The sequence below is a fragment of the Ixodes scapularis genome, unplaced genomic scaffold, assembly GCF_016920785.2.
Source record: "Ixodes scapularis isolate PalLabHiFi unplaced genomic scaffold, ASM1692078v2 PGA_scaffold46__3_contigs__length_2488377, whole genome shotgun sequence".
NCBI lineage: Eukaryota > Metazoa > Arthropoda > Arachnida > Ixodida > Ixodidae > Ixodes > Ixodes scapularis.
In genome coordinates this window covers 419097-438653 of record NW_024609875.1, presented here as the reverse complement: position 1 = coordinate 438653, position 19557 = coordinate 419097, and the positions used below count along the sequence as shown (strand labels likewise).

Genomic DNA, 19557 nt, shown 5'->3' with positions numbered 1-19557 from the left:
CGCGTCACAGCGACGTCACGTCGGCGAAAACCCGACGCTCTATACTCCGACGTCGTGGCGTAACCGACGCGACCGGCGGCGTTCGACGCCGTCTGACCGCCTCGACGCCAAAATGGAGCATGCCGTATTCCGCGCCGGACGCGCCGGCGACGCCGGACCAGGATACATCACGCGCTGGCTCCCGGCAGCCCTCGCGCGGGCAGCGCGGCGAATACGAGCAATAGCAGACGACGGGAGCACTTCATGTGGCGCCATGTTCGAAGAATCCGACTCGGTCGTGGAGAAGCTCATCGAGGGAGTTCGTCTTCACCCATGTGTTTACGACACGAGGAAGCTCGAATACCGCGACACGGCCAGGAAAGACAATGCTTGGGAGGCCATCCGGGAGCTGTGCGGTCTCCCCACAGGTAAGCTATTTCGTTGCTCCGCACATCGCGTCTGTGCTTATCGCAGTGCTGTGTTCCGCTGCTGCAGCAGACGCGATCATGTTTTGTAATTTGCTTGAAAGGTGAAACTTTATATAAAACCCTTCACTGACCTTTCGTGGTGAACGTAGCGGTCGCGGTCGGATAAAAAGAGAGAGCGGATACGCAACGGAGTTTCTTATTGGCTAGGGATAATCCGTCGTGGTAGTTGAGGGGTGGGGGAGAGCGAGCAGCGGCTTTGCACGATCCACTTGTGCTTATATAGATTGTAAAAAAAAAAAAGAAAAAAACAATGCAATGTGCTTTAAAGAAAAGGTGTAGAGATGAAGAGAAGCGTGCGCGTATGAGGCGGCTGGTGAACGGCGAGCGGGCCCGGCTTGGACGTGCGCCAACTGTGCTTTCGCACCTTAGTGGAGCTTTTGACAGATTGCCCAAAACCAGAGAATTTGTTTTTATTTTCAGTTGGAGACTGCCAAAAACTGTGGAAGAGGCTGCGTGACCGCTTCACGCGTGAAACCAGGGCCCTAGAACTCACGAAGCGAAGCGGCAGCGGGTTCGTCGCCAGGCACACCTGGGAATTCATGCAGGCCATGGAATTTTATAAAAACTGTGGCCGTCCTAAAAAGTGAGATTTTGAACCATTGTCGAGCGTGGTATGAGGAATTTAAGCGTTGAAACAGACTCGTGTCGTAGATTGAGTTACACGTTTTGGTCACAATCCTGTCCTCGGGAATTATAGATACAGGCCTGACGAGAGTTACGGAACCGTCAGTGAAATCGCAAAAACGTACTAGAATGCCGCTTTATTTCTTTCGATCGAACACTGGGGGCATAGCAGCAGTAGCGAACGTCCGACACCAATGACCTCTTGGATGGAATAGTGGATGGAATTCTTTAATCACGTTGGACGCAGCCGCGTCTGTGTACAACGCGGCTGAGACAGGCAGGCTTTGCATTGAGCGAGCCCCCCGCACTGCTGAGAGTTTTTTTCGAGTGTGTAAAGAAGATAAATAAAAGAAACGGTCCGCCTTCATTGCCTTCTTCATATGTTCGCCGGTATCGCCACACAACCAAAATAGCGAACAAAACAATTAGGTGAAAATACTTCCCATGGCTTCAAGCAAGCTTGGCACGCTGTGCAGAAGAATGCATAGCATTGTGCGTTAATTGATGAACACGTTTAATGCTGGTTAGTATTTATCCCCGATTAATCGGGCAGAAGTCAACCTTCCTGGTAATTTACACATGTGAAACCTCGTATCTCCCAATTGAGGGATATGGTCGGATGTTCTGCAGAAATACTTCACTTGTACTTTAAAATGCGGACAGACCACCGTCATGAAAATGTTTATATGCGTTTGTTTCTTCCCTTCCCTCACACACAAAAACAAACAAATAAAATGGCGTCGATAGGCGCAATATTTTTGTTTATTGTGCTTGCTTTATTTAGGGCGGTACAGCGTAGCTCTAATTTTACAGTGATTCAGAAATAAAACTTATACCAGTGAAAAAGCAGTGAGTGCGCAGGCAAGCTGGTGAATGTTGATCATAATGTAGAAAAACCCGAGACTGTTGTAAAAGCAGGGAAACGGTGTCGAAGAGGAAAGACAGGGGAAGAGAACGTCTTATACCAGTGTCAGACGGCGTTCTAAAGATCCTTTTCACTAAGCTCCTGTATAAAATCGGAAAACCAGCGCACGCCGTAGGGTACGGGCGCACTCAACATCGTGAGCAGATTGGCCGATTTTATAAAGGAGCTTAGTTTAAAAGGACCTTTAGAACGTCGTCTGACACGGGGATTACTAACCTGATCAACATATTAAGACATTTTTTATTCCTTTCGAAATATCAAATATATGTGAAGCATTTTGCTCATGTGATAATGGTTTTGCTTGCTAAGTGGATTATGTTTCTGTTCCTGTAGAACGGCGTGCAACCTGGACACAAGACCACTAGCAATGGACGCCGACGGGGATGTCGCGGCAGAAGACCTTTTTCATTTGATCCAGAGTGGCGCACCGTCGCCTTCTGAGGACAACTGCACTGATTTGGAGCAGATGGAAGTGGGCCAATCACAGCTAAATAATGATGGTGATGAGCCCGCTCTGCGTGCAACGACGGGGGTGTCGTCAGGCGCTCCGAAAAAGCGTAAAAAAAGTGGCGAATTTGAGCAGCAGCTGCTCTACCAGCTGGACAAGAAAATGACGAAAAATGAGGCTTTTGGCATGTCCATTGGTATGAGCCTGGACAGGTTGTTTAGGCCTGACGCAGCAAAGTGCAAGGCACGAATAATGGACATCATTGCAGAATATGACAACTAATTAGTTGACAAATGCTGCAATTACTTCCGTTACTGTATGTTTTTATAACAAAGCAAGAGGCGGATGCTGTTTTTTTTTAATTTTTTATGCTTCTACTTGGAGTGACGTGACTCAAACTCCAATAAAATAATTTTATGAACAAAGTATTAAAAAAAAAAAAGATCCGTGCGTAATACTTTTAGCGCCCGACACCTTGTGACACACAAGTCGAAACACCACTATAAAAAGTAAAAACACGAGTCATTGACTTTTAGTCCTACTAGACTTAATAAAATATCTGCCTAAGCACAAAAACTTAGGTGGGAAGGCAACTTTTTGCCACAAATGCCTCAGAACAGTGAATAAAGCAACACACAATCCGATGCGAAATAATTCTTTAAAAAAGCAACACAGATAGCACAGAGTGAAAGGCAAGGTAATTTTTTTATATGTAATAAGTTCTCACAGTCTCGTGATGTCTATCAAAGGTAATACAGATGATCAATTGCTTCTGCAGACTGACCCACAAACAGCACCAAAAGCCGGCAACATCTCACAGACTTGTGTTTCAAATGGCTGGCATCGAAGCAATGGCTAGCTAAAATAATTGATTCTGGGTTACTAAACTTACAAGGAAACATGTTTATTGCCCGGATAGGCCCGGCATGTCTTAAAATAAATTCTCGTCGAAACAATAAATAGAAAAAAAATAATCGCGCCCACTATTTACGTGGCGATGTGTAATTCTTGTTTTGATGGCGGCGATGGTAAAACTGTACCGTATTACAATGATGATGATTAAGATGGTGCTCTATTTCCGACTCTGCTCCCTCGTCTCTCGTCTTCCCGGAGCGCGGGGAAAAAAAGAAACTCTTCGGAGTAATGGCGTATATAGAGTACACTCCTAATCATCATTGTAAGGGAATAGTTTCTGTAGAGATAGAGGAAAAAATGCGTCTTGCGGCATACATATGTGGCAAAGAACATTTTTTTCAACGACTATTTATTTTGAGACATGCCTGTAGTATCCAGGCAGTAAAAATTGTGTTTTATAAATTTATTGTTTTTTAAGGAAAGGAAGAACGTTATATAGAAGTCATGCAGCGCCTTCATTTTAGGCTAGAAGAGAACTGGCTGACATAGAATGTCTTTTACCATTTAACCACTGCAGCAGGAAAAATGCATGCGAAAACAATAAACAAATCAGGTTCAAGAATGAACACATTTAGCACAAACAAATAAGGCTGACACAAGTAGCCAAGCAAAAAAAATGTGGACGCGCACAAGCCGCTCTCAAATTGTTAACAAGACTGGCAGATGCAAAATATAACACAATTTTCCACTTGCCTGCTCTAGACTGCTCTATCTGGGCATATGCCCAGATAGAGCAGTCTAGAGCAGGCAAGTGGAAAATTGTGTTATATTCTGTTTGCGAAGAAAAGTGCTAACACAGGTTCACGTATTAGCTGCGCCTAACAAGTTCCAGCTGCCATGGCAGGGAGCCTTCTTCAGACATGAAATAATCTGAGATCTCATCTCTCATGTCTACGGCTGCTTGAGCAGGGCGCTTGCCGGCCGCTGCAGTGCTAGTGCCAATTTGCGACACTGTCTGTCTCCACTGACCTTCCTGCACCGCCCGCCCCTGTGGCCTGTCGCCATAATCATTTGGACAGTATGCGCTATCAGACATAAGAAAGTTATGCAAACATACTGCTGCCTTTATCATATCAGTGACAAGCTCGACGTCACCTTCGACAGTTCCAAGGAACACACGCCACCTGGAGACTAAAATGCCAAAAGCGTTTTCGACACATCGGCGCGCCCTGGAAAGACGGTAATTGAAAACCTTTTTGTTGTCATCGAGACTCCTTCCTGGGTACGGGCGCATTAAGTACGTGCTCAATGGAAAAGCAGCGTCGCCGAGTAAACAGACGGGCCACCTAGACACACCCGAGGGCAGCCCGAGAGTGTTGGCTTCAAAGTGACGTCTGATGGCACTTTCCCTGAAGAAAGAGCCATCTGACATGCGTCCCTGTGCCCCTACATCTACTAGAGTAAACCTGTAGTTGGCGTCTGCGACAGCGAGCAGGAGCAAGGAATAAAACCCTTTATAATTATAACAATCTGACCCACTGTTGTCTGGGCACTTAATAGAAAAGTGCTTCCCGTCAATGCTACCGATGGCATTCGGGAAATTCCACTTCGCACAAAACTCCTGCCGTATTCTTTCCCACTTCAACGTGGTAGGCTTTTCCAGTACCGCAGGAGACAGACAGTCCCAGATGGCCGGCAAGGTTTCTCTCAGAATCCCAGAGACTGTCGAGGCGTGCATTCTGTAGCTCATGGCCAAATCCTGCATTGATCCTCCGGTAGCCAGGAATCTAGAAAAAATTATATTCACATATTAACCTCAACTTGACGTGCTTTTGCGATGCAGGATTTTGTGATAGAAGTGTGGTATGTTCTATAAAACTGTGTTGAAAACAGATTTGTTATTGTTATGAAGCCAGTGAAGCTGTAAAATATTTTTCTACCATACTGTTGAATGTGAAGGTGATACATTAACAGCCGGAGAAGGGCTTGTGGGAGGACTTTTGGTATCCCCTCAGGTTTATTCGCAAGGGAATGAACAGTGATCAGTGTACAGTATTACACAATATATATATAAAGGATTGCAAACATAATAATTTTGTTAGAAAGACGAACAGATCCTATTTACCTCAACGTAACTGCGAGCCTTTCTCCAGGGGAGATTGGCCTCCTGTGGGTTGGTGCGTGGAGGATTCGGTGATACACAAAGCTCAACAGTCGATCAAATGATGCCTTGGTCATCCTGCATGAACACAATGACACAGTGACCCAACATGAACAGGTATTCCTCAGCAGAAGTTTTCAAAATCTACACTTTGAAACAAAGCTTTAGGCATCATACCAGCCTAAGCACGTCATAATGGAGTTTCCTCCTATTGTTATGTTTTATATGGAAGCGACGGGAAGTTCCCAGGATGGCTGTTTGATTGAGCTTGGCAGCTTACACTGCTACTATAAACAACCCTAATATATTTTTACAAGAAACAAACCTGCCCGTTCTGCTGAATTTCAAAGTTGCAAGCTCGTGACACTGGTGAAGGCACTCTTGTAAGCCACTTCACTACAACGAAACGGCTCTCGACACTGTCCCTTGAACACAATTGTTGGCTGCTGCCATATAAGGGGGAGCAACCGATATCAGCCCGGATTTGCCAACGGAACGTCTAGCTTATGAAGCTTGGCTTCATCAGCTATATGTTCCGTCTCGGCTTGCCCTCATGAGCTTTGAACGGAACGTCTAGCTTCATCAGCTAGAGCTAGACGTTCCGTCCCACCTTGCCTTCATCAGCTTTACAAAAATAATACTGCAAACAACGCGCAGTATTTTTCGCGTCGGGAAGCTTGCGCTCCCAAAGAGTACGCCGCAAGCTCGATCATTTTTTAATACTTTTATGACACCGAAATTGCCGTAAGTCCTCTTGTGTGTTTCTTTCGTTTTAATTCAATGTTCAATATGCCTTTTGAGCGTGCATTCAGTTACCTGAAATACTTGAAGTGGTATTCGGGGTCCCTCTCTCGCAGCTCCTGGACGAGGCGGTGGTATTCCCCGTAGACCGTGCGCTTGTCAAAGATTTGCCGTATGTACATTGACCGCCTACGCTTGCGGCGCAGGCGGTGCACCAACAGTGCAAGCGCGAGTTTTCGTCGGGCAAGGTACGTCCACGCCATCGCTCGAACTTGGCGCTCAAGAAGCGCGAGAATTCTCGTCTGCTATTCAAAATGAAAAGGAACCGGAAATGGCGCACTCTCGCAGGAAGCGCAACCTCGTAGCCAGATTGTGCGCATGCGCCGCGCTGGCGACCCACCGACGCGCGCCGCGGGAGTCGCCAGGGCCGCCGGAGTATAGAGAGGTCGAATTTTTGACGCGCGCGGCGTGACCGACGTGACGTAGCCGACTTCGGCCAGCGTTCGCCTGCGCGCGCGTTACGTCGGAGTATAACAGAGCCTTAAGAGCTGCTCTCTAAAAAATTAATAGATGTAAACCAAATTGAATTTTCATTCCACAGCCATGTTTGATCCCGTCTTTTTTAACAAAACTGAAATAAGCCTTTGTTAACTGGTTTAAGGATGACGCAGCGTTAATACTAGGCCAAGGATAATATTAGGTGTCACCTTTTAGCATATTGAAGACATGTCCAACCTAACGGTCATTTGTAACCATCACATAGTTTCTATATCAGCGAAAAAGCCATGTCGGTTACATATCAAAATTTGCATGACTCGAATGGCCTGTGAAAGCAGCGAGAAAACGATGTCGGTCAGTCACCGAAAACTCCGTGGCTGAACTGGCCGGTGATTACAGAAAGAAAACGATGTCGGCCAGTCAGCGGAGACTCCTCGGCTAGACTGGCCGCTGACTACAGCAAGAAAACGATGTCGGCCAGTCATCGGAAACTCTATGGCTAGAGTGGCCAGTGACAACAGCAAGGAAACGATATCGGCCAGTCACCGGAAACTCCATGGCTAGGCTGGCCGGTGACTACAGCAAGAAAACGATGTCGGCCAGTCACCGGAAACTCCATGGCTAGACTGGCCAGCGACTACAGCAAGAAAACGATATCGGCCAGTCACCGGAAACTCCACGGCTAGACTGGCCGGTGACTACAGCAAGAAAACGATGTCGGCCGGTATCGGGAACTTTCCGGCTGGCGCTGGCCAGTTTAGACAACGAGTCCCCGATATCGGCCGGGATCGGTTTCTTACCGGCGTCCCTGGCCGGGATCCGCCGTACAGCTCCCGGTACTGGCCGACGTAATCCCAGTATCGGCCGACATGATGTGCTACCTGGGTCATCACGATCATCACGAATTTTCTGTGAGAAGCGCAAAGACTCTTTGTGTACGCACGCTATTCCTGAGATATAGCGCACGCTGAAATTGAGCACGCAAAGCGCAAATCCTGCTTTGCGTTCGGAGCATGCGCAGTGGTGACGACGCCATTCTTTGCGTACGCAAAGCTTTAGGGTGCGCTATTCTAAAACTCCCTATTAGTGAAATATAAGCACGGTGGAGAATAAAAATCAAAGATGGTTTAGATCGTGATTTAAGTCACACCTTGTTGACTACAATGATTTAGATCAAACCTTCCTCACAAGAATAATCCCCTCAGTAGATTTTCTGTACGGTTTGCTTTTCAGTTAGTGTGTTCCATGTCTTTGTTTTGTATGTCTTTCAACGAAATATAAAAGAGGGAGGCTTACTGAATACTGATCATGAAGAAAGGTGGTGCCTCTTTGTGCAAATCTGAGCGTTGAGATTGTTTCTACCCTTGACTTCATTCGTCAGAAACCTAGTGTCACACTGCAATAAAATCAGAACTTACACTAAAAGCAATGAAAACAATGCAATTACGGGGCGATTGAAAGCAAATTAGAACGTGAAAGAAAATGCAAACAAAGCGTTTTCACTGGTTAAAAATCAAGCTGTTTTCGGTGTGATATGGGAGGATTTATATCAGTAGAAATTGGTACACTGTACTATAAAAGTCTAAATTTAGATTCAACCTTAATTTCGCAGTGCTTTCAATATTCGGAGGATTTTTATAATGAATCGGCCAAATTGAAAAAACACACACATATGAGATAGAGTTATTGTTTCGACTTAAATCAAAGAGCCCTATTGAATTACAACAGATTTGAAATATGTCCTAAAAAACATTATGTTACATCGCCACCCTAATTGCAAGCATGGAAAACATGTCAAAACATGAAAGCGCTGTTCAAAACAGTCCGCAATTTCGTGCTGAGGCTGCCGAGTCTCGTCATGTTTTGAAATATTATTTTCTATTCCACTTCCATTTGGAAGTGGAATAGGCTTGCCCGCAATCCGAGACCTCCCAAAGCCGTCCCTAAATTCAATGAAATACTCACAATAATCGAAGGACCGGAAAGCTCATGATGGAAAACAATGGTCCGTACACGTTCTTTTGTGTCTTAATAAAGAAAGCTACCCCGAATATTGGACTTTCGTGCACGCGAGAAGTTACGAACCTTTTTTATGTGGACGAGCTCAACGGCTTTTTCACAGCACGTATACCACTTAAACTCAATTCTGCGAAATTGCTCGTCTGTTCTCTTTTAAAAGCACAATGCCAAGTTGAAGGCATATAGATTGTCTCACTGATCCGGAAAGAATCATTAACAATGAATTATTAAGCGCGATATGAAAACGTCTTTAAAACAATAAAGGTGCTTCTCTCAGAAGTTGAAAAGTATGAAATATACGTTGTGCCGCTCAATAGTTCTAGTTTAATTTTCAAAACCCAGGTTTGAAAAACGAGGAAATTCGCAAACTTCTTTCTTGAAGACTCGATGACGTACCGAAAAAATAAATAGTATTTACAAGGTGATTCTTATGGCATCGATATCTAATTTGTTGTTGATATAATATTGCGACGGATAGCCAATTAAAAATATAAAAAAAAAATGTAAAAAAGGTGTACCTAAAAGATGTCTATCAGTACTGAGAAGGTTATTTTTGTTTTATGATTAATCTCCCCAAACATTAAACATTAATATAACTGTTAAGTAACTTTCAGATGTCTTCCTGCCATAATTCTTAAAGTATAGTTTGTAATTCCAACAAAAATATCTGCAAGTTCTCATATTTATGACTATTTTAGAAAAAAAAAAAAGAGTTTAGATTGCGTCATATGTGTATTTCAGAATTATTTTTTTTTATCTGCTAACCACCTCATAAGATTCGAGGGGGCGAACACTTGTTTTAGAGATGTAAACATTGATAAGTTCGCTTCCAAAAATCGTACCCCGACGTCAGCTCCAATTTATGATTTAATCTCAGCGTCCAGTGGTATATGCGCTGGGAAAAACCGATTAAGCTCGTCCATACAGGAAAGATTTGTGGCTTCTCGCTTGCACGAAAGCCAGGTGTTGGGAGTAGCATTCCCAAAGTAAAGCATAATATAACGAGAGAGCGAATTTGAAAAAGAAGCAAGTTTTACCGACATGAATGTCAAAAAGAAAAAAACGAGACGTACAAACTTATTTAAAAACTTCCGCCAACCATATTCAGTTTGTAAACATGCAGATTGTTTAACAAGTTTTCAGAAAAAGTCGCGGCGGCGGGGACACTCGTTGGGACAAAAAACCGGGAACTGTATGGCTTGAGGCCGCTAGCCTGGGGTCTTGCTGGTATCTTACCGCATTACTGGTACTACGCTGGGGATTTCTGCTGGCAGCATCTCGGGAACTCACTGGGACGCCCAGTGAGTTTTTGTATCTTGTCAAAAAAGTCACGAAAATGAATTTTAAAACAAATTCAACGATCAGCAAAGAGCACCTGGTGGATATCGCTGACGCCTCGTTTGTAATACCCGTCTAGGAACCTTGAGAGGTAGTGACGGTTATTTTCTTGCCTCCAGCCACGACGAGAAAAGAGGTGACGAAGGAACTCCCCTCTTCCCGAAAATTATTTTTGTGCGTCCCAGAAATCGCTATTGTCCCCCTACAAGATAAGAGAATATTAAAACGTCACTGAAATTTCTTACAAAAGCTGCCGCTTCGGTGGCTGGAACGACTTGGTCATCCTCTCGACGTCAGCCTCGCGGTAGCTTTGCTCGTCCCGAGGTGACCTACGTCAGGATTGCGTCGAATGTCACGTTCTCTAAGCTGGGCGTTTTCCGAGAGCGTGCGAGAATGGACCGTTTATAACAATAAACAGAGCCACCAGGCTCAAAATGAAAACGTGCGATTGTCACTTATGGATATTGTGGATTATATTCAAGTATTGTTGAACACGACGGATATATTTCATATTTCGTTGAAGTATCCCTTTCAAAAGTTCACGACGAAGGAAAACAATTTTACATGAGCTTTCTAACAGCGAATCTAATGCTGAGGAAGTTGCACTTTTCAGTCAAGATGATCGGCAGTTGTGTGTGCTCTGCACAAGCAGCAAAATGGCGGCGCCCACAACAATGTCGGGGACCGAAGTGCCGATACTCTAAACACAACTCATTTAGTGGCTCTAGCGTGCGCTAGCCCTCTCGGCCACCTATACCCTTTTACTTTGTTTCAGCTTAAGTCCAGACACCGCCGATGCTACGAGCGCGAGCAAATGGCCCTGAAGAGTGCTTGCACAGAATGAGCGCGCGTGCTTGAGACAATGAAAGCTGAAGGAGCTCGCGCTTGCACTCTTAAAAAAAGGAGTAGTGTTTCATCCTTTTTGGGGACTAAATCAATGTCACTGAGAGTGATTCCCCCAAAACAGCAAAACCCCGGTTTAAACTCTTCCTTTTCTTTTAGTCCCTTTCCAATGGTCCCCTGAGGTCATAGTTTTGATCCGTTAATAGGATCCCCACAGCAGGGCATCAGGGACTAAGTTTAACTCTTCAGGGGATTAATTATGGTCCTTTGAGCGCCATCGTATCAATAATTGATGGAGTAACTTAGATAGATCTCTTTGAGGATCAACAGTGGTGATTGGGGACTAAATTTCGTCCCTTTGGGGATTAATTTTGCCACTTAAATGAATTATATTTATAGTGACGGGGGAGCAACTTTTGTCACATTGAGGATCAATTTTTGACCCTTTTAGGGATGAATTTGAGAGTAATGAGGGAGTAAATTTTGTCCCTTTGAGGATCTATTTTGACCCTCTTTGAGATTAATTTTATAGTAATACTAATGAGTAAGTAACTTTCCTCCTTTTGTGGACAAATTTTGACACTTTTAGAGACGACTTTACTAGTAATGAGACCCATCAGCTGTGAATAGGAGTGAAAGGTTTGCGGCATTGAACAGCTTCCAATTCAGAAAAGGCAGATTGTGCAACTTGCTTGAAAAGGCGTCTCCTTTGAAAAGTTGCACAAAGTGTCCTTTCAGAACAGTGAGGTATCCAATACTGCAGACCTTTCACTCCATTCACAGCTGAAATGTGGAAATATTGCAGTACATCTGAAAATTCGCACACCTTTATTTGTAAAAAGCAAGCCTTGTTCTTAAACAAGCGGCATTATGTCCTACCCTAACCTAAAAGGTAATGATGCCTGCGAAGACTGGATATGCGGACAACACTCGTTGAAATTTTAGGTGGGCTTTAGCAGCCAACATCACCATTTTACGGAACACGTTGCACCAGCTGCCTGTAGAAAAAAAAAGTTAGCACTTTCATTGTCGAAATAGATTTATTCTAGAACTACACAACACTGAAAATGAAAACAATTGCACATAACCAGAAAGTATACAAGAAAATACTGTCATCTTGGCACTGAAGGACTTGCCAAAATTTAACATGATCGACTAGCATGTATATAGGTATCTACAATGGTTCTTAGTGATTCGGAACGAGCCCGAAAAATCGGTGCCTGCACATTAAAAGTTAAAGCATTCACTAAATGTGCATGTTACCTGTTTAATTTGCAAGGCATTTCGCCTTCTTTCTGTGTAAAATGAGGCCAACTTGCCAGAACCTACGGTGGACATGCTTGCAGAGTTAGCAATGCTCGTGAACTGTGACGTCATTTTGTTCTAAGCAAAGCAAGCAGAAGGCGATCTTTCATCTGCTCGTTGTGCTATCGGGAGTTACAACCATTGCTAACTCCATCATCTGCAGACATGACTGCTATTGACACTGGCCAGTTTCTTGGCCTTATTTTTCATGTGAAGAGAGCCAAGTTTTGAAATTTCTGCAAGAAAAATTCCCATTTGTTTAAATCCTAATTGAGCTTTCTACATGAAGGATCTGATTTTTCTGGCTCTTTTCACAGCACTAAAAATATTGTAGACACTCTATATATCAATTCATGAATAAGAAAACTTTTAGAAAAAAAAGCTATCAAGAGATAGCTTTTTTAAATATCCTTTGTTTCCTTGTATAATGAAAATGACAATAAAAATCAAACACCCTAGTAAAAAAGCTCCCAATCATAAAATGTGGGGCAGTAAGATTACTAGCGTATTCATAAATTTAAGAAAAAACCCGGCATGGGTTTTTGACCTTCAGGAATATACCTTCTCAAAACGTTACTAGTACATAAGATGACCGAAGTCACCAGGCTCGATCTAAAATGGACCGTAAAAATTGACGCCTCTGCGTGGCAATCCAAGCTTTTCGTCAAACCCCTATTGAAAATTTCATCAAGATACGTAATTTGGGACACTGACTGCCAGTCAGCAGCCTTGGTGGAACGTGATGGACCATCAGACGTCATCTGATGGTCGATCAGATGAGGTCTGACTGCCACTGCCAAGGGAATTTCATCGACAAGGGCAGCATTTATATAAGAGTTAAGCTGTACCCACTCATAAATATCGCCAAATTCCTCAATAAAACAAAATGTTCGAGAAAAAAAAGAAAAAAAAAACAGCACCACCGCGCATCGAACCCGAGACCACTTGCCTACAAATCGGACACCTTAACCCCTATGCTACGACACCTTTTTTCTTTCTTTAATAAATGGAAATTTACTAATAGCTATTCAGCCAAGTCCAACAGTACACACACGAACAACACAAAAGGTCCAAAAGTCACAGTCCACCTCACACGCCATGGCACGTAGAGTCCCACCCACACATGCTAACCAATGGAGCACAGGCACAGGCCACCAGTCACCAGAATCTCACACACGCGCACGTGAATCACGTGGGGCGACAAACGCACATCTTTAGTAGTTCTGTACAAAGTAAAATGTTACATTGGCTAGAATTTACCATTCACCCAACGCATAAACAGCGACATTTACAGATTTACACAATCTAAAAGTGCAGTAGGTTTAAGCACGCGTCAAAGAGGCTAAACCAATCTGGCACCGGTGGGCGGGCCTCGTACACACTCTGCACTTTCGCTACCTCTTCAATGAAAAGCGATCTGGTCGTACGGGGCTGTTCGGCATTTCTGTCGATCATCCGGCACTTCCACAAACTATGCAGCCCAAGAAGCATAAATAAATCGTAAGGGACAACTCCATGTTGTTCAACGGGGAGAAATCGTATACTGTGGTCGGTGAAGTCGATATCCTTTTTCAGTGTTCGTTGAAGAACGTCCCAAAAATACACTGCGTCATTACAGTATATGAAGCAGTGCTCAATGGTTTCCGGGTTGTTGCATAATCGACAGTTAATAGACCATGGAACGAAAAACCCTCTTTCCTGTAGCCACGCTTTAACCGGAACTGTGGAAGTGTGTAATTGAAAGAAAAATGTTTTTGCAGTAGGCGATACACACATCTTTTTAACTCTTTTCAAAACATCCTGTCCAGGGCTGTCTTTAAACCTTGATCTATAAATCGGTAGTGCGAAAAAATTTTAAACTAAGGCCTGAGACAAACATTTTCTAGAAACACTAAACAAGTAACCCAAAGAAAACCAGACATTTAAAAACAACGTGTCTACAACTTCTTTCCAAAATCCTCTTAGAACACACGAAACGTCATCCGTCGTTGAAACTATAAAAAAAGGCAAATGCGGCGCAAGCTTCGTCTGAACTAGCGAGGCCAGTAGCGGATGTCTGATATTCCTAAAGAATAATCTAGATACAAGTTGACGGACAAATAAGTGAGCAAGACCCAACCCTCCACACTGAAGGGGGAGGAATAAATTGTCTCGTCTCATCCGTTCCCGCGAGGAACTCCAAATGAGAGTCGCGAAAAGTCGATGGAACGCTTGTATACGTGGGCGGGCACAGTGTAGGACTTGTAACACGTACATAAGTTTAGACGTAAGGAAAATATTGCACACGGAAGCCTTAGTAAAGATGGATAGATTTCGCACCCTCCAGGCATCTATTTTCCGTTTAATGTTTGTGGCAACTGACGTCCAGCCTGGCCTGATCTAGGGGTACGCCAAGGTATTTTATTGATGGCTGATTCCAGTGGATCCCTGCAAATTTGGATGGTGTGGTTCCCCACATGCCTAGCCAAAATCCGCTGGACATATCATTATTGACCGACGCACCGGTGACTGTGCAAAATTTCTGTGTTACGCGTAGAGCTTCTTCTACACTGCCTTTGTCGGCACAAAAAAAGGCAACGTCGTCGGCATAAGCCAACAACTTCACTTCGGAGAAACAATATTGGTACCCACGAATATTGAGGTTTGTCAGCACGCTCAGGCAAAGCGGTTCCAAGTATAAGGCAAATAGAAGTGGAGATAGAGGACATCCTTGTCTTACTGAAGACCTAATAGCAATCGGTTCGGAGATAGTGTTATTAACTATGATCCTGGTGGAGCAGTCCTTATACCATAATTTAACGCCGGAGAGGATGGTGTCTCCGATATTGAGGTGGGAAAGGACTTGAAACAAAAATGAATGGCTGACTCTATCAAAAGCCTTTGAAAGATCGATTTGTACTAATGCACCTTGGTCATTGCCTTCAGTCACACAGTCGAGTACAGACCTGGCATTGTGCACATTAGTCTGAATCGTTCTCTCCCGTATTCCGCAAGTCTGGTGTTCTCCAATTAACTTGTGAGCTACCACGTGAATTCTTTCGGTGAGTAATTTTGCAAATATTTTGTAGTCAACGTTACATAATGATATTGCTCTGTAGCCTGCAGCTTTTTTCAACACTGCTTCGTCTTTGCTCTTTGGTATTAAGACAGTATGACCTTGGTAAAAGGTAGGCGGAAGCACTTTTTCTTTATATCCGACGCGGAATACATCAAGCAGCACTGGAGCTAATAAGTCAATAAATGTTTTATAGAACTCTGCACCCAGACCATCAGGACCAGGTGTCTTGTTCGCGGGTAGTGCGTTTATGGCATTTCGCACTTCTTCTAATGTTAGGTCACCGTCTATCGTAGTTCTTTCTTCCTCTGATAAGACTGCTAAAAGTGAAAGCAACTCTTCTACGCGTCTCTCGTCTCCTGCTGATATTATTTTACCGAAGAGGTTGTTGTAATGTTCAAGAAAAACGTCTAAGATGCCGGGGGTATCAGACACGGTAGTGTCCTCGTGGTCAATCGCTAGGATTTGTTTTGATAGCGCGTACTGTCTTTCGTCATTTAAAGATCGCCGCGAAGGGGGTTCCTTTAGCAGAAACCTCTCCGATCGCGAACGAATGACGGCTCCTCTGTACTTCTCGGCATCATATCGCTGTAGCTGTGCTTTGGTTATATTAATGTCCTCTGTGTAAGTTCCTGGACGCAAAGATTCGAGCTCATATAATGTAGTAAGTGTGTTAAGTAGTCTTCGTCGGTCTTCCTTTCGTTCAAACGCAAGAAGACTAGAATACTCTATAGCCCAGTTCTTTACGTCTTGTTTAAACATATCCCACTTAGCAAAGATGGAAAGCATCAGGATACATAGCACAGATGAGAGAATATCCGGAATGCGAATAGAGAAACGTTTCTCTGATAAGTGTGTGACATTAAATTTCCAAAGTTTCCATTGGGGGCGAAAAGATGACAGTTTTCTCTCCCCAATACATGTTGACACCAGACAGTGATCAGAAAAGAAAATAGGTTTTACATTATAATCACTAATTTTAGCGAATAATTCTCCGCGAACGTAAATTCTGTCAAGCGAGCATGTGCTGAATTTTGAAAGTGTGTGTAATGCAATTCTCCATTTTTGTGGTCACCAATGTCTACAAGATTGTTGTCTGCAACGATTGATCCCAGCACAGTTGCGCTTGAATCATACCTTGACGTCGGCTGCGCACGATCTCGGATATTGCATACACAGTTGAAATCTCCAAAAAGAATAATATTCCTGTCTGTTACCAAATGATGAGCAACAAAAGAAAAAAACACATTCTTCGCTGATACTCTATTAGGGGCATACACACACATAAACCGCCAATCCTCGCCGTCATAGTTTAAGTCACAGGAAATGAAGCGCCCCTCCTGATCGATGGTCAGGGAAATGGAGGAAAAGTCTCTAGCTTTCTTCAAGCACAGAAAGCATCCTGCTGAGGTGCCGCAAGCATGGCTTACACAAATTTTAAAATCAGCCAGGAAAGGTTCCAAGGCAACATCGGTCTCATGCTCTTCTGAAAGCTTAGTTTCCTGCACAGCAAGGATGTCTATTTGTTGGTGGTGTGAAAGCTGGAGAAGTTGATGCTGTTTTCTTTTAGACTTTAAACCTCTGACATTTAGGGTGGCCACTCGAAGTGGAAGGGCGCTACTCATGACAGTCTATGGTTGGGGATGATCGGTCAGAGGGATGCTTTTAAAAGGTGTGGAACTTGTTCCATGCTTGGTGTAGGGCTTGGGCGCTTGCCTACCTGCTTTCGATCAAAGAGCTTTGATCGAGCAAATGAGCCGTCACTTGGCGTGTCATCCATGCGTGGTTCCTGGTGAACCAGGCTCTGGGATGGTATTTCCTGCACGTCATGCTCTTGAGGTGCAGTCAAGGTTGGGTTTTCAAGGGTCGTGTCACGGGAGGCGTTGTCAGTCGTGTCATGAGTTGTGCTGTGGGTCGTGGGTAGGGTGCTTTCGTCTACGGGTACCTGAGGCAGGGGCCGAAAGTCAGGTGACACTTCGCACGTCGTAAAGGAACCCGAGCACACCAACACGCCAGGGGTAGGTGGAACGTTTTGGCCAGACTCTTCTTGTTTTTCTACTTCAGGCTCAGGAGGTGGCTGGTCAGTAGCTCGTTTGCCCTCATAATCAGCGGGAGGAGGGATCTCACCCGTGGGCTCAACCACTTCGCTGACGTCCATGAGGAGCTCCGTCGATGTTTCTTCCCCACGAGTTGTTCCTTGCTTCAATTTATCTGCGTACATAAGTACGCAGTCTTCTGGGGAATGTCCGAAGCGTCCGCAGTCCGAGCATCGCGGTATCCGACAGAAGCGACGAATATGGCCAACCCTGTTGCACCGGAGACAGAGCGGAGGTCTACCCGGCAGGATTACGAAACACTGACATCCGAAGACCATCAGCAGGTAGGGAATCTTGGTGGAAGACACGCCCTCTGCTAGCGACAGCGTTACGTGTCTATTCATGGTTTCCATAGTTTCCATCCCTGGGACCCTCCACGTTTCTCGCTCGATGGAGATCACCTTTCCGTACGGTTGGAACGCTTCCACAACTCTTCGATCCTCGATGTGGCTCGGCAACCACATCAACTTAAGCTTGACGTCTTTCGTTTCGGGGTTGATGACGAGACATCTCTTCCCTTTTACGGTAAGCTCCTCGCGTAAGGCCAGTTTGGCCTTTGCTGGAGCATTTGTGCACGTGATCATCCTCACGTGTGACATCTGGTATTGTCCAAGACTTATAATGTATTTAGGGTCAATGATAGAACAGATGGCATCCCTAAAATCCGGGGCACGATATGGTCGGGCAGCCATGTCCGCGTGAAGGAACAGAGAATTGAGAACGACGTTACCTGAAGGCAAACGGGGCATCAGAACACGGTACGCATCCATACTGTTGGCAGATGAAGACTCAGATGTGGACGGAATAACTCGGCCAGAAGCCGATTTGGAACTTTCGGCGGAGAACATGAAAACACGTCCACGCGGAACGGCGTCTTCTTCTTCCTCCCTATGCTACGACACCGCTACAGAAACTCATTTGACTATAGTCGGTTGCAAGCTAAGAAAAAACCGGAAATGCCTCTCAGAGGAAAATGTAATCGTACGCCGAGAAACGCCAGACAATCGTTTTCATGACGTCACGATTTCGTGGACCAATCGCAATCCTTTTGAAAAAAAAAAAAAAAAAAAAAAAAAAAAGCTCAACATGGCTGTTGGCCTTAGCATCGCGACTCTAGTTTCTCGTGACAATTATTCTGCTCTTTTGTACCGTGTTTTACGTGCCCAAGGTTACGCCACTAAATCTTAATGGTATCGGCTTGCGTTTGCAGCAGTTTTTGCGCGACAACGTGAATCCAGCGACGCTATCGCCAACGAAAATTTCGAAGCGGGCGCGAGGCTTAGCACTGTTCAAAACCCGACCTCGCTTGTGCTTCTTGAAGAACCGCTTTGGTGTCGCCGGTAAGGCTGCACCAGGCTGTTTCGTCCAAGAAGAATCAGGGGAATCGCTTTCCGATATCACCTCAGTGGGATCCATGACGGAAGACCAAGAGAGCGGGGCGCGGTGGTGGTGTCGATGACTTGGGAGGATACTGATTTGTCAAAACCAGAAAAGTATAATTATTCTTGTTTTCTGTTCATCCAGCAAAATAAAGGCACATATATCGTGCGCAAAGCCCACGAAACTAAGTAAATCACTAAATATTTATTATTTGCAGGTGCAGGAACAATAAGTGCTTCGCTTTCCCTTAATCGAAGGCGCTGGAAGACTGTATGTTACACAGTATCTTGGACAGAAAATGAATTGGGAAGACGGTACATTGGAGATGACTTTCTTTCTTTACTAAACAGGTATTTCGTTGACAAAAACGTATTCTAACTTAATTAATTGTTCTGAATGAATTAAATAAATATTGTAGTAGTTTAAGACACGTTTCCTGGAGGAAGAAAAAGTAGCGTTGCTAGAGAACTACTTTCTCGACGGCGGAGGCACTTCAGATGGGCGCAATGCGCTTCTGGGTGGAGCTAAAAGATTGTTCTCAGGTTGCATCCGACTATAATCGTTTAATACGAGACGCTTCGGCTGCAAATGCAGTTAAGCTGTCAACATGTTATGCAAGGCACTCGTACATCACTCGCCGTACTTCAGTTCTGCTCACCTGCCATGTAGAGTAGTTTCGCGTCGTAGAACGATCCTTTTGTTCGCGCGTCACCGACCCAGTACACCTGGTACACCTTGTCGTCTTCAACTACACCGCTAATGTCCCTTACATCGTCGGGACTCACAACAGGCTGGGTCTTGT

At 44.5% G+C, this 19557-nt stretch overlaps 2 protein-coding genes and 1 pseudogene across 2 annotated transcripts; 1 reads left to right on the top strand and 2 right to left on the bottom strand.

Moving 5' to 3' along the window:
• The first annotated feature begins 238 nt into the window (after window positions 1-238).
• Window positions 239-2746, top strand: LOC120843806. The gene is made up of 3 exons (XM_040215240.1): window positions 239-407; window positions 888-1050; window positions 2350-2746. Exons 1-3 carry the CDS (start codon window positions 254-256, stop codon window positions 2744-2746), a joined length of 714 nt encoding a protein of 237 aa, XP_040071174.1. The 5' UTR covers window positions 239-253.
• A 1878-nt stretch (window positions 2747-4624) lies between these two features.
• Window positions 4625-6484, bottom strand: LOC121047476. Its single transcript, XM_040502717.1, has 4 exons — window positions 6297-6484; window positions 5445-5558; window positions 4859-5106; window positions 4625-4728 (listed from the first exon to the last, which is right to left on the bottom strand). Exons 1-4 carry the CDS (start codon window positions 6482-6484, stop codon window positions 4625-4627), a joined length of 654 nt encoding a protein of 217 aa, XP_040358651.1.
• A 7045-nt stretch (window positions 6485-13529) lies between these two features.
• On the bottom strand, window positions 13530-14522 carry LOC120843822 (annotated as a pseudogene).
• Window positions 14523-19557: the final 5035 nt, after the last annotated feature.